Genomic DNA, 15,593 nt, shown 5'->3' with positions numbered 1-15,593 from the left:
GCAAATGCTGCCAAAACTCGGGTGCCTTTTCTGGAACACGAGTCCTGTGAGGACCAATTGAGGGAACAGAGAGGGTGTTTAGCCTGGAGAAAAGGAGGCTCAGGAGAGACCCTACTGCTCTCTGCAACCACCTGAATGGATGCACCAGGTAGCCAGCAACAGTATGAGTGGGCATAGCCTCAGGCTCAGCTTGGGGAGGTTTAGGCTGGACATTAGGAAGAATTTCTTCACAGAAAACATTGCAATATAGTGCCTAGGGAGGTGTTGAAGACTGGATGTGACACACAGAGCATGTGATTAAACACTGGAATTAACACAGGGAGATGGTGGAGTCACTGTTCCTGGAGGTGCTTAAGACAGGATGTGGCACTTAGGACACTCCAGGGTCTAGCTGGCATGGTGGTCTTGGGTCACGGGTTGGACTCCATGTTCTCCAGACGCTTTTCCCAACCTGATTGACTCTGTGACTCTTCAGTTACGGTCACAGCACCTCCGGCCTGTGGAGTCCACAGCTGCACTTCCACTCGGGAGGGAACTGTCTCATCCGCGCCCTTACTGCAGGGAGGACCAAAGGCGCTTTTATCACGACGTGGGTGCATTAATTTAAATTTTCTCTTAGCCATCCTTCCCCGCCAGACGGGAAGCCGCCATGGCAGCGAGACAAAGGCAGTCGAAATTACCCACCCCCGACTCGCCTCCGCCCCGCTCCCGGACGGGGAAGAGCCCAGTGGGCAGAAGCGGATGGAGGCGGGCGGGGCCGAGGCGCGGGGCGGTGCCGGCGCGGGCGGGCGGTCGCGGTGCGCGGCGCTGGGGCTGCGCGGCTCCAGGCGGGCGGCGGAGCCGTGGCCGCACGGAGGGACGGAACCGGAGATCTGTCGGTATGGGCCCGACCCGGCCGCCTTCCACCCCGGAGCGGAGCGCCCTAAAACCCGCCACGGCGCTGAGCACAGGGCGCTGGGGGGAGGAAGGAAGGCGTCCGGCTGGGGGTCTCGGGTATCCCCTCGGGGTGCGGGGCCGAGCGGTCGGGACCGAGGGCTGGGCCGGGCCCCGCCTGCAGCCCGGGCCTGCCCCGCCGCAAACCCGGCGCGGTGGCGTCAGTGAAGCCACGGCGGCCCGGGTGGAGCTCTCAGCTGAGCGTTTTCCTTGTTCCGTGGTAGCACTTAGTCCAAACAGTGCCCGAAGAACGTCTTTTAAAAGAGTTCATCCCAGGGAAGCAAAGATACATTGCTAGAGCAAGGGTTATGGTGTCGCTTTGGCACGTTGATCTGAGCCAACTCAGAACTCATAGGAGTGTCCTAAGTTAAGGGTGAAAGTATCCACCCTTAATGGTAAATGGATAATAGGAGAAATATGCAAATAAACAGTCAGTACAACATGCAACGTTTAAAAAAAACCACTTAATTAGTAAAGAGGTTCTTCGGAATCTTACCAACAATTTGGTTCACCATTGGGGTGAAGGCTCTGAAAGACAGGGCCTCTTGATTTTGTCCCTCTCTGCAGAGATTGTAGCAATGTGTTGCTGTTGCAGTAAGTGAGCATCGTGGTTTGTTGTGTCATATTTCTGAGGGAATTGTGGAAATGCAGAGCACAGCACTCCAGTGGGGTGAACCAGTGAACTTAGGAAAAGAGCAATGTGTGCCAACAAAATTCAAACATCCAGCAGCAAAATGGTATTTTTTCTGCTGCTGGGAATCCTAAGGGCAACTTAGTGGGAAAAAAGCCTTCAATAACAGTATCAATTGCAGTTGCCTTTGCTTGAGTTCCAGATACAACCACTATGCTTTTAAGAGCATAGCAGCTTCAGCATTTGTTCTGGTTTTGGCATTTGTTGCCTCTTGAGTCTTTGGAGGGACATATGCAAGTCCATCTGGCAATAACATGGGATTGAAGAGAAAAGGCTTTTAGTGAACTCTCAGAAGCTCTCTGATGTTGAAAGTATGTAGAAAAAATACAGCTTAATGCTGTGTGACAATTTATTATTTGTGCTTGACATTTGATCATACAATATTAGAATTATTTAGCATGGGAGGGATCTCTGTAGATCATTGGTTCAATTCCCTACTTTAAGCAGTGCTGATATCAAAGTTAGAGCAGGTTGCTGTAGGCCTTCTGTGATTAAGCTTTCTCTTGAAGGATTTGAAATGGAGTTGAGAGTTGGGTGTGAAATTTAGCCATATTTGGAACAAAGTGTCCCAAGTTTTGGAATGTACACAAAGTTCACATTATTATGGTGGTTCTCAGAGACACCTTTTCTGTCAAAGTGATACTCCATATCAAAAGTGCATGTGTGGCTCATCTGTTGAGTGCAACCTCAAGATGACTCACTTTAAAAAAAATCAGATATTCTGGGATTAAAACAATCTTTGCCTTTCTTACTGTACTTACATGGAATGAACGAGGAAATTTTAGAGGCAGCTTCTCCCTTTGCTCCCCACAGAAAAATGAACCTTTACTCATATTTAGTATCAGTTAGAGCAATCCCTGTGGTTCCCTTATGATTCCATACTGATCTCACTCTGGCATCTATAGAATCTCTGCACCCATTCCTGACTTCTTGACAATGGGTCTGCTGTAAATGCTTCTGCCAGCTGCACCCCATTTGACTACATGAATAAGGAATATTCTGATAGCATCTCACTAAAGCATCAGTGCTTCCCATAGCCCTCACAGATTCATAACCTCTCTACATTCTTGTCTTCAGATAAAACATACAATATTGTGGGCTTTTTTGTTTAACTGTTAAGTCACTTTATTAATGCTTTATGTCTGGTTTTTGTGGGGTTCTACATGAACCTTTCCTGCATTAACCTCTTTGCAGTTCATAGCAGCTTTGAGAGACTGATAAGTAAGGTCCTTTAAGTTTCAGATTTCTAAACCAGGTTGGTATTAATTAATAGTCCACATACTTAATTCTACTCTTTGATTCCAGATTCTGTCCGGACCTGCAGCAAAACAACTCCACAAAAAAAAAACCCCTTCAGAGCAAAGATGAATATCGGGAAAGCTTACAGTGCTGCCAACATCAGCAATGGAACAGATCTAGCTATTGGCTTTGCCTCTTCCACAGTAGCTGTCCTTCTATTTGGGACAAACTTTGTGCCTGTCAAGAAATTTGATACTGGTGATGGTAAACTTGATTATGTTGTTTTCTTTGGCTATTTTTTCTTAAAAGAATAATATTTTACCAGCAAATTACTAGAGGCCATCATCACAGCCTTAATCCAGAGAGTATGTTTAATTTTTTCTGCTGTTGCTAGGGTATAAAGCAAAAAATACTGCTTCAGGATGTGGCACATCTTGAGAAGGGCCTTTTCATAAGTTGTAAGCTTTGACAGTGATGTACATTTCATGAGAATTTCACAATGGAAGGTGAAATGTTCTTTGTTCTACCCTTGTGGGGATTCTCAGATACATAAAATGTTATTTATAAATGAGGTAAATGTTATTGGACTTTGGAGCATTGCCTTTCAATTGTGCACCTAACATAAAAACAAAACCTGAGTTTAGTAATCTTATTTGCTGACTTGTTCAGAGGAAATTTTCATGTTTATATGAAGCATAGCCAATTATCAGATCTGTAAATGAGTTAATTTCCCATTGTGTTATTGTAATATGGTACCTGCATTGCAGGCTGGGTATAGCCTCTGCTCTTTAAGCCAAATGTGACCCTAACAAGACAAGCTTGGGCATAAAGTTAACTGTCTGCCTAACTGACCCTTCAAGAATATACAGAGGTAGAGGAGATCTGTCACTGACCATTCTCAGTGTCTGGGATTACCAGAAAAGCTTGAGCTTTGAAAAAGTCTCATCCTGTGCAGTCCTCTGTGTTAGCAGCTACTGGAGTGGTGGGAAAAGTTGACAGCAACTGCATATCACCTTTGTCAGAAGTCCATCAAAAGTTTTATGTGTTTAAGAATTAGGGCTTGTGTGAACTTTGGCCAGCAAAGTGTCTTTTGAAACTCTGTAGGAGGAATTTGTGATAAGGAAAAGGTTAACCAAATTATAACCCACCCTAAAAATGCATCCCTTGAATAAATTATAACAAGGCTCCCAGCATTCACAAAGGCAGTGGCCACCTTTTTGATCTTTGTTATCTACTAGTGTATCAAAGATAAACGTAAACTGTTGAGATATTCACACATGCAGTATTCTACAAATTCCCTAGTGTGTGTATTTGATTTTTCCACAGGCATGTTCTTCCAGTGGATTCTCTGTGCCTCCATATGGATAGTTTCTTTGGTGGTCAATTTGATCCAGAATTGCCCCCGCTTTTGGCCCCTGGCTATGGTTGGAGGTTTTGTGTGGGCTACAGGTGAGGATAAAGAGATTCCAATTCTTGAAGCTTTTCCATATATAAGATATTAGTTATTTAATAGTTATTCAGGCAAATTCACACCAAAAATAACATTTAAAACTATATGGAGGAAAAGTCTATGTACAGTGTGATTATTTTTGAAAACATTGTTTCTTACTGCCTTGTAGCTTCCTAAATTTTTTTTGCCTTTCGACCAAGCACAGAACCAAAAGCAAACACATACAAGATCACGTTCTGTTTTTTACTGATTTCAGTTTTGGTTTTTGTATTTCAGGCAATGTTACAGTTGTCCCTATTGTTAAAACTATTGGCTTAGCTCTTGGCCTCTTGATATGGGCTTCTTTTAATTTGCTGACAGGCTGGGCAAGTTCAAGGTAAGTATGTTTTAAATCTTAAGTCATTAATTAACTAATGACATCATTAATGTTGCCAGGTCTTCATTGATAAGTGAAAACTCACCTGTAGTATCACAGAGTCATTCAGGTTGGAAAAGACCTTTAAGATTATCAACTCCAGCCATTAATGTAGCACTGCCAAGTCTACCACTATCCTATGTATTAAAACTTTTTCCTTTTTAGTGGAAAGTACTCAAGTTAACTGTTTTAGCTTTTTGTATTTCCTCTGTCTTAATAGAGAGAAGAATGCCCAGTGATGTGATTGAGTCAATAAATAATTAATTTCTTAATACATATTTGTGGGTTTTTTTCTTCTGCAATCTGGTCTGATAAAATAACTTCAGTTCTTAAATATGCATATATTTTTAAAATGCATGTTAAATTAAAGGTAGTTTTTGTAAAGTAGATGTTTTTTGCAAGCCAACTGAAGCACTGATCTAATACTGAAAATACTTAGGCAGAATTATTTACATTAGTCAAGACTTTAAGTACTAGGTTTTATAATTTAACTATTTGTATAAAGTCAGTGTGCCTAAGTGAAACTGGTTAAATGTTCCAGGTTTGGTTGGTTTGGAATTGACCCAGAAGAGGTATCAAGACCAATCTTAAATTATATTGGAGCTGGACTTTCACTTATAAGGTAGAAATTGATTCTTATAATTAATATGTTATGTCAAATACATATTTAATAAGCAACCACCAGGATGATTTCACAAGAGAAAAAATATATTGAATGATCTTTGGCAAATCCATATGCTTCCAAATTTGTGAGCCATCCATACCTAGTTGGTCAGTGTTCATGTAGAAACAGACATGTTTTCCTGTCTGTAATAGCTCTGTGTCACGTAAGTCTTAAGCCGCGCTTCCAAATCCCACGCATTGTCTTCCGTCAGGATCTTTGGAAGGACTTTATTCTCTCTTTTTGCTTGTTTGCTCTTTGTATGAATGCATACCTTTTGGTCCAAACACAGAGGGAAGAGGATCTTTGTTACGTAGCAGTGTTCTTGCTTTCCAGCTGGATGTCTGGGAAATATGGCCCTGAATCCTAAGGGCTTACTGTAAGCATGCTGGCAGAAGGTTAACAGAATGCCTTTCAGAAAAGGAGGGCATTAAGAACATGGAAATAAGCCATTTCTGACTAGTAGGACAGAGCTTCTGCCTTAGATTCATGATTTTGGCTTCCACTTTTCTTCTTTTCTAAGAGTCTGCAGCTTTATATCCATTCCTGTTACATGTGGCACATGATTTTGGGAGGTACTGAGAAAATAGCAGCAGCACTGCTATTCCTGCCTGATGGATTCATGCAGATCACCACCTGCTTCCTGTTTGAGATATCATGGAGGAGTGACCAGCAGGGAGAGGGATTGTGAGCAAACGTGTTTCCCTGGCAAACTGCACAAAGCCTGTGCATGTTGCTCTGTGGATCTCAGGAGCAGGCTCTTCATTTTAGCTTCCTGTGTGGAATCTGTATGTTTCCTCTGGAGGAAACTGACATCCTTGTATAACTATGCTTATTCCATCAGTAACAAATGAATCCTTCTTCAAATGGAAATATTCCATTTACAGCTAGGAGAAGAAATTCCTAGAGCATTAAAATGTTTTTTCATAAAAGAAAGAACAGATCCTTGCAGTTCTGATTGCAGGTATTTACCTGGTCTCCTGGAGGCAGAGTTAAGAGTAGTAATATTATCCTTTCTTCTCCATTTTATTCACTTAATACACTGAGCAATATCCCTTTTCCTTCTGTATGCTCACAAGGCCCTGTATCCCATTCCTCACGTATGATGGAAGACTAAACATTGGTATTTTTTCATGAACATAGAGGCAATTCTGTGGAGGCTTAAGCTGTTCCATATAGAATTTTCAAGCATGTGTTCCATTTGTGTAGGGTTTGGTACAAAAGGGCACTGTTAGCTAATGCACCTGTTCTTAATATGGTTGTAACTACCATATTAATATGGTTGTAACTACCAACTATGGTTGTTAAAAGATGATGTTTCAATCGCATCGCGTAAGAAGATAGATCTATAAAGTGAACAAAAACTGATTTATTTACTTACTTTCACTTAGGTTATCTTTTAGCTAAGTTAAATTAATAACTTAAAATTATTACATTTGCATATTTTATGTATATAGAATCATAGTAAGTTATGACTTTAAAGCAATTGCATTTTTAAATATACTGCAGTGACTCTAGGGTAATAATGAAAACAAAGGAATATGCCTCAAAATGAAACTCTTGTCTCTGGACACTAAATGTTTTTATAACTGACATGGTAATTATTGGTGTATTTTTCTCTTCTGAGTGCTGTCATATTTCTTTTTATAAAAACTGAAGTCCAGAGTTCTTCAACTTCATTAGAAAGCACACCTTTACTGAGAGAAAGTGTAAGTACTCTACAGTTGTTATTTTACAGCAGTGAAAATACATCTCCATTTTAAAACAAAAAAATGTGTTTGTTAGTCATGTTTGCTAAGCTTTATGGCAGACTACGTAAAACACAAATATGTACTGATTGTATCTTAATCTGTGGATCTTGGACATCATGTTTGATATTAGAAAGAGAAAAGATATTCTCAATTGTTCTTTCTTGTTTGCCAGCTTTAGATGGCTTAGAAAGTCCCTCTTCATTACAATGGAGATTACATAGAAGAGTGTATTACTTTCTTACCTGAAAAGAGGAAGCAATTTCAATTAAACATTAGCTGCAAAGCTGTGAGGGTGCTTAGGTGGAAGGCCAGGTTTTTGCCCTGTTGCAGAGCCAGGAGGCTGCCAAGAGTTGCTGACTGTCATCAGGCAGGCTGGAGGCCAGTGGCACAGGCTGGAGGCCAGTGAGGGGTACCAGATTGGCTGTCACTCCTTAGGGAGCACAGAGTATGCAAGGAGAGCTGGAGAAACCACAGGCTCCTCCTACCATTGTACCTTCCTGCTGGAGCTCACTGCTCAGTGGCTGCCTGGACAGAGAGCCCTGAGTTTTCTAGCTGTGCTCAGTGCTCACTAGAGGTTCCAGTCTACCAGACTGAATCATAGAAAACTCTTTTAAAAAATTACACATCTTAAGAAGTGAAACTAAACTAAATTTGCATTGAAACTCTTGGTTTTTTGCAGTCTATAAATGTTTCTGAAGAGATCACTGAGGACTCATGGGTGAACAAACTTTCTCCAGCAAAAAGGAGACTCCTGTAAGTTGCTCACAGTTCTTTGGCTGATGCATAGAAAGTAGCCAGAGAAAGTAGTTAAACACAGTGTAAGAGCAGAATTTGTGATTTCCTAGCAAAGTCCCACAATAAATGACAGGTTTTTACATACAAGTGTAGTGTGCAAATCTATATATGAATAGTTGCACAGCTATTTAGATTATTCCATTGGCCCTGTTGCGTGTGTCTAACCTTACCAATCAAGTATTAGGTACTACTGTGAAAAGTATCATTTGGCAAAGGAAATAACAATATCAACTCAGTAATTTCAGAGCTGGGTTTTAGCACCTAGTTGATTAGCACTCTAGTGTAGAAGAAGCCTGTGCTAATGACATGCTTCCAGGTGTGGTTTCCAAGTGAATACAGCTGGAGAAGACATGGCAGTATGGTAAGGAGACAGTAAAAGTGCTTCAAAGTGGAAGCAAGCTAAAAAGAAGCCTTGTGTGGGGAGTGGAGACTGCCAAGAGTGCAGCAATCTGGAGATGGAGAAGCAGACTGAAGAGTCAATGAACCTGGGAAATTAGAATATATAGATGGCAACAACAAAGGTGAGGGTGGGAGCATTTTTAACTGAATTTTTGTTTGTTGTCCCCTAGCTCTGCTTTTAGGAAATCCTAGTTATTTAATTTCCTGTATCATTAATCTAGATTGCTGGCTTTTACAGCAGGCATTGTTTGTCTTGTTTGGCTACAAAGTAGGAGGAAACTACGTGAACCATTTCTCTACCAGAAAAGAAAAATGTGCTAAAATGTTTTGGTTTTGTGGCTAGCAATTTTTATATGATGCACGGTTTTTACGTGTGCTACTGGACTTACATGTGTTGTCCACTTCCTTAACTCATGCAAGGCTATTTTCTCCTATTTTTGCTCTTTTAAAGAGGCTGTAGCCTGGCTGTAGTGGCTGGAATACTCTATGGTTCCAGTTTTGTACCAGTACTTTACATCAAGGACCATGGAAGAAGAAATGAAACTGTATACACAGGAGCAAGTCAGTTTGGTAAAGGCTTCTGGATCACTTCTACTTCATTTCATCATTGTGTTCTCCTTTTTTTTGAAGGCATAGGGTGAAGTTCTTGATATACCTAAAAATATACCATGACAATTTATCTGTTCTGCACTACTTTAGATGTTGTCATAATCATAGCCCTAGCACTCCCTTTTTCTCAGAGGTTAATTACACAATAAAAAACACTGAGAAGCAGCCCAAAGACTACCATACTTAACTCACAGGTATGTTTCTGAAGGCATTAAATACTAGCATTCTCAAAGTACAGAGTTTATATGAGTGAAGAATGAGGACACGAGCTTGCCAATTGCCAACAGCAATAAAGGAGGAGATTGATCATAACAGATGAGGAGAGCAGACATGTAATAACATAAGTAATTAAAACCATGTTGGTTTTTTAAATTGAAACCATTTAACATAAGCCTAATTGCCATTTTCAAACAACATCCCCCCAGAAACGTTTTCCTTAAGGTTATACTCTTATCAGGTAATGCCTGAAGCACCTTAAGAGCAAAGTACTGTTGAGAACACATAATGTCACCATTGTTGTATACAAATTCTCTTGAATACTGCAATGTATGTATTCCCCAGCCAGGCAAAACAGATGTTGTCATTACCATAACTGCCTTTCCTGTTGAAAATTTATAGCTCCAAGGAGAACAGGATCACCTTGCTACATGCTTCTGCTTCACCATGTTGGAAATACTCTCTTAGCATGTACAAAATCCATAAAGGATTTGTTATTGTTCATGATTATAGTGATCAAAATTGTGATACATCCTTCAAGATTAAAAAAGAACAAAACTGAGCTATGTATAACTTACATAGTCCGTGCAGTTGTCTTGCCCTTAAATGTACAGAACAAAACAAGGATACAGGAACATAATTACAGCTTCTCTTGACCGTTTACAATTATGTAAAATCCCCACCCCAGTTTTGTAGCCTCACCTGTGGATTTTCTCAAGGTTAAATTAAGTTAATTCAGGAATATGTGGTAGAGTTCTGAAAATAACAGCTCATAGAAATGTTTAGAAGCCTGTAATAAGTCAACACAGCATTTAGTTCATGTTTAATAGGTGTCACTGATTGTATGCATCCACAGACTGGCAGCTGTGTTCAGCACAATGAGATTTGAATTTGAATTCTTAGGAGTAGCACCTTTATGCATTTTTGTCTACATAAATGTTATTGGTGAGTATAATTTTGTTAAAATTGATAGCTGGTGTTTTTACTAACATTTTGTAATTTCTCTTTCAGATTTAGATTATGTTTTTGCACACTTCAGTGGAATATTTCTTACAAGTACCATCTACTTTTTGATCTATTGTGCAGTCAGGAAGAATAAACCTTATGTTTATCCACAAGCCATATTGCCAGGTATGACTGTTTTTAAATCAGCATTTCCTTTCAGCTACTTTTTTGGACCATTTTGCAGTGATTAGTTCAAGTTGTGTTCACCTTTCAAGTAACTTCATTTGACTTCTTGTCTCTTGAAAGAGCACTATTAGGTTACTTAAGGGTAGGAGACAGTGGTAACTTTTGTTCTAATCTGAAAAGAGAACGAAGTGACATTGCAGGTTTTGAAAAACTGATTGCCAGAGTGGAGAGCACATTGCCCAAAAAATAATAAACTTAAATTGATTTGCTACTTCAGTTGGAGTAGCTCATTTTCATCCTTCAAGCTTTGGTTTAGTTTGTCAGAGCCAGCTTGTTAAAGTAATTAATGTACTAAGCTACTTCTATACAATTGCTGTATTATGCTACAAGTATAAAACTTCCACAAATTGCTGCCCATACCTTGCTATGCGTGTTTTTGATTGGGATTTATTTTTCTAGGGTTTGTTTCTGGTGTGCTTTGGGCAATAGCCAATTGCTGCTGGTTCCTGGCCAATCACTATCTCAGTGCTGTTGTCAGCTTTCCAATAATTACTGCAGTAAGTATATAAAAAATAAAATCTCTAACTGGAATTAAAAGTGAATGGATTTTTTACCCTTCTGTTTTTGGAATTCAGTTGAAATTGATGGGTCTAGAGCATTGTTAGTCAAAATTATGCAGTGCCTACTCTGCCTGTCTGCACTAGTCTTTGGATTTTTAGGAGCATGAATGATTGTGACAAGCACCATCTTTGTCAATGTCAAGCATAAGAAAAACCAGACTAATTGAGAGTGTGAGTCTTCAGGTTATGTAAAAGCCAAAGCTTTGTAAACAGAATTATATCAATATTAACTACTTAATTGAAGTCATTATAAGAATAATTTTGTATGCTTCCATCCCAGGAAGTACATTTTGGTCTGGATGTTTTTGAATTTGTAAATTTTGTCCCCTAGTAGTCGTTTTGCTTGCTTAAGTAATTTTTTCTTTTTACAGTTCTTGAACAAACAGAACAGATTATGTAGTATTGAAAATAATGTTCTTATGCAAATGTTTGGAAAGTAGTTTAGCCTGTTCTGTCTCTGTTTGATTCCTGTTTATGATGTACCTTTAAAGCATAAATTCCAATTACTAGGTAAAAGTAAACTTTGCATTTATTCTCTTGACACTGCACTAGTTGGTAATACAAAGGTGGCAAATGAGAGTTAATAAATATTAAGGCCAAAGTTTTGCTTAACAGCTGTGTTTTGGAAGCAAACTAATGAAACAGCTTTAATAGGGATTGAGCTTTGCCTCAAGATGCAGTAAGTCAAAATAAACTCTGCAGTGTGCAATGAAAAAAAAAAACCTTTGGATCATTCTAATTAGAAATTGAAGGATTAATGGGAAGCAGTTTTTGTAATTTAGTTATCAGTATGCCTAAAGGAGAAGGATGTAAAATCACAAAATGAAAAAGAAAAGGAAGCACTGATGAGAAACTGCCTATCTGGACCACAGGTTCAGAACTGCTGCTTTACTTCACTCTGGAGAAAAGTTTTAGAGAGGTATTCATCACATCCCTTTAATACTTTGTTCCATTTTTTAAAAGTGCATTCCTCTCACAGCGCACATTATCTATGACGTGAAATAACCCCTCAAATAATAGTTGGCAAAGTCACTAGGAAACAGCACCCACACATATATTCAGCATGAGACACTGTTTGCTGCTTATATCTGTGTCCCATCAGCTGCATTGAGGATGAAGAGAGGAAGGTCACTGGCCAAACATCTGTCAAGTGTTTCTCAGAACAGCTCTAATGCAAAGCATTAACAGAGCCAGTTTTGCTTCATGTTCAGATATTTTCTCATCAGAGATGAAAATTCAGATCCTTTCTCCCTCAGGGGAAAAACTCTATAACCCAGAGTGCCTGGAAGTTGCTGTTGTGTATCAGTGTTTGCTGATAGCCAGGAAACCTGGCTACAACAACATCACAGAAAACCAAGAGTTTCCCTGACCTGTCTCCCTGGCTGGCTTTGTGCTTTGTCCAGATGCCAGCTATACAGGAAATACATCTGTGTTTCAGTCTCTTGATAACCTACTGAGTGATAAAATCAAGCTTTGTCCAGTAGTTAGTCATGCTAATAAAGGAAATGTTAGGAAACAGTGTGGACTCTTCATTTGGGCTAAAGTGAGACATGTTATTTGGAGTCCACTGAAAGAACATGTAACAGCTGGAGCAGACTCTGCAGTGTAATGTAGAAAGCAGTTGTGCCTACTGGAAAAAAAAAAAAAAAAAAAAAACCAACAGTTTCTTGACTCTTTAGCCCTTCCTGAAGATTTTATTGTATCTTACTTAGTAAATATTTCAGTGATGTTTATGCTTTTGTCATAAGTGCTTTATTTATACACAGAATGGAAGGACTTAAATGTGTTATGCAGACAAATTCAACCACCCTGAGAGCAGTAATGAGACAGAGTAAATTTTAATGAAGTGCTGTAATGTACAAATTAATCTTATTCTTTAGGGTCCTGGCCTTGTTGCTGCAATGTGGGGAGTCCTTGTGTTTAAGGAAATCAAGGTAATGTAATTAGGTCTCTGACCTAATAACTCTTGCTTGCCTCTACCTGTAGAGACAGCATGACTTGGTATCCTGCTCCTTACAAGTATTACACTATGAAACTGAAAGTGATATCGTGCCATTTTCCAAGAAACCTGAAGAACTGTGGATAATTTTTACAGGAATGAGGATTTTAGTTCCATGGCTGTATGAGGAGCAGTGGATGTAAATGAAGACTGTAGCACAGCCAGGAGCAGGATGCCAGCCACTGCCTGAAGACAGTTTTCATTTGAGCCAGTTCTTTCAGTGGAGCAGGGGAATGAGCAGTTGTCCCAATAATGCATCAGCAAGTACATTACATTTTTAGGGTCAGGTTCAACAAAAGATGTAAAAATGCAGCAGGTATTGTAATTACAGTTGTTATTACATTGTAATATTATTATTATTAGAGATGTTATTGTTGTAAAGACCTTTGTAATTGCAGTGTAATGTAAAGATTCTAAATTGATACAGCAGTGGTTGTCTACAATAAGCTAATTTACTTGATTTTAACATATAGGGCAGAAGTTAGTTTTCTAGTGGAATCTGAAGCACTGAATGGTAGCAGTGTAACACCAGATTCTTTTTGCCAATCTACCCAGGATCCATGGGTACCTAACTTGGATCTAGAACTAGAAGTTCTGTCTCCCACTGCAGATTAGTGTTGTACTACTGTAGAAGGTCATAATGTTCATTACCCAAATCTTTATAACTCTCTAAGCCTTTCATTCTTTTCATATAATCTCTGCCTAAATGAAGCTTAGTACTTTGTTCTACTTTTTTTTTTTCAAATGGTATCAATAATGACAAGATATTTTCCTTTTTCTCTTTTACCTTTTCAGGGATTGAAAAACTATGTGCTACTATCAGTATCATTTTGCATCATTTTGGCTGGATCACTTTCCACAGCTTTTTCTAAAGTTTGAAAGGACCTTCTGGACCAGTAGATGGTGCTAGCGTTTAACACAAGTACAAAGACCATGTTGGTAGATCTCAATACATAATAATTTTCAAAATGCATGTCCAAAATTTACACTAACTTCAGCCAAGAGGAAGATGAAAACATTTGGCATGAAAGAAAATCTGGAAATATTTGTTCCTGTTTTTCTTGTAATAGTAAGAAAATCAAAGGACTTTATTAATCAAAGCTAAATGATTTTATTGTTACTAATTTTTTGGTTTTTCATTCAGGTGCTAAACTTCATGTCATCATAAATTTTGGATAAATTGTTGTGATAGTGGATAGTGATTTTAATGTTATTTATAATACTGTATATGTTTGCAAGCTGATTTGTTTTATTAAAACATTTTTCTTACTGACTTAAATATAAGATACATCTTGAAATTTTCCCTATGAAACTGATATCCATAAAAATAATAAACTTTTTCTTTTATTTAGAAGCATTATTCTTTAAACTCATGAGTGTATGTGAAAATGTTATCTTGCAGTCACTTCAGATTTGCAAAGGAAATTGAGTAAAAAGGGTGCTGCAAAATAAATTACTTTTGTTTCATTTTTCCATAACCACCACTAACAGTGACAGCTGTTTATTTTCTTACTTGTGGCAGCTAACCTTCATATATGCAGAGCATGTTCTTTGCATCTCCCCTTAGCCTTTTCTTCAGTACATTAGACACCCCCAGCTCCTTCAGTCTTCTCTTGCCTGTAACTTGCTTGCAATTTCTGTGTCTTTCCTGACAATAGAATGGTTTTGCTGGAAGGGACTTCAAAATCATCTAGGTCCAAACCCTCTGTTAAGGGCAGGGATGCAATTCACTAGACCAGGTTGCTGAGGGCCCCATCCAACCAGACCTTGAACACTTCCAGAGCAAGACAGAAGCAGCTTCTCTGGACAGCCTATTCAAGTCTTTCACCACTACTGGAGTAAGGAATTTCATGCTAACATCCAATCTAAACCTAACCTCTTTCAGTGTAAAACCATTGCCCCTTGTCTTGTCACTGTCTGCCCATATAAAAAGTCCCTCTCCCTCCTTTTTGTACACCACCTTAAGCTTCTGGAAGGCTGCAGTGAGGTTTCCCTGAAGCTTTCTCCATGCTGATCTCTCACTAAGTGGACTGGGTCTGTGTAGAATACCAAAACATAGCAGTCAGGCTACATCTTGTAGCCAAAAGCTAGGAAGAGCAGCAGTAAGACTATGGGTGTTTTTCCCCATCCCATTTGCAAGCTCTGTTCATAGTTAGACATCACAACTTTTTGCTATCATGACTTGATATTGTTAGCATGTTTAGATTGCAATCATAATTTCTCCTTTCTCCCTTCCACCTTTCTTTGTCTGCTCTGCAACAGATTTGATTTTATAACTGTTACTTAACCTGCTTTTTCCTGTCTTGTCTTGTTTATTCCTACCTAGGTGTCAGAACTTGATGTCTGACAGTTTTTTCCCCCTTTAGGCATTTCTCTAATGTTAAACTTGTTCTCCAACAAGGTGGCAGCATTTTTCAGCCGGGTGTCATCTGCAAATTTAATAAATGTACTCTCTAATTGCTATAAATAATTAATGAAAATGCTGCATGTTACTGGCATTTACTTACATTTTGGTATCTAATACTTCTTTTTACTTTTCAGGGAACAATTGATTAACCTTTGAGTACAATTTTCCTGTCTTGCAGTGCTTTTGTTTAGACTGTGTTCTCAGAGCTTTTACATAACATCAGGTAGAAAAACCATCGCACATGATGTTTTCTACTAATACCTGATATTGAACTGAA

The 15,593-nt window shown here is 39.0% G+C and overlaps 1 protein-coding gene across 1 annotated transcript; it reads left to right on the top strand.

Moving 5' to 3' along the window:
* The first annotated feature begins 808 nt into the window (after positions 1–808).
* TMEM144 (transmembrane protein 144) lies at positions 809–14,324 on the top strand. Its single transcript, XM_054295526.1, has 12 exons — positions 809–878; positions 2,930–3,127; positions 4,190–4,312; positions 4,590–4,689; positions 5,270–5,350; positions 7,017–7,098; positions 7,820–7,893; positions 8,786–8,904; positions 10,171–10,290; positions 10,750–10,847; positions 12,791–12,844; positions 13,705–14,324. Exons 2-12 carry the CDS (start codon positions 2,989–2,991, stop codon positions 13,786–13,788), a joined length of 1,074 nt encoding a protein of 357 aa, XP_054151501.1. The 5' UTR covers positions 809–878; positions 2,930–2,988; the 3' UTR covers positions 13,789–14,324.
* Positions 14,325–15,593: the final 1,269 nt, after the last annotated feature.

Source organism: Melozone crissalis, unplaced genomic scaffold (genome assembly GCF_028551555.1).
Source record: "Melozone crissalis strain CALT ecotype California unplaced genomic scaffold, PUWL_Pcris_2 ptg000006l_1, whole genome shotgun sequence".
In the NCBI taxonomy this organism is placed as follows: domain Eukaryota; kingdom Metazoa; phylum Chordata; class Aves; order Passeriformes; family Passerellidae; genus Melozone; species Melozone crissalis.
The sequence above is the reverse complement of the archived record's forward strand: the minus strand, read 5'-3'. Positions and strand labels throughout refer to the sequence as shown.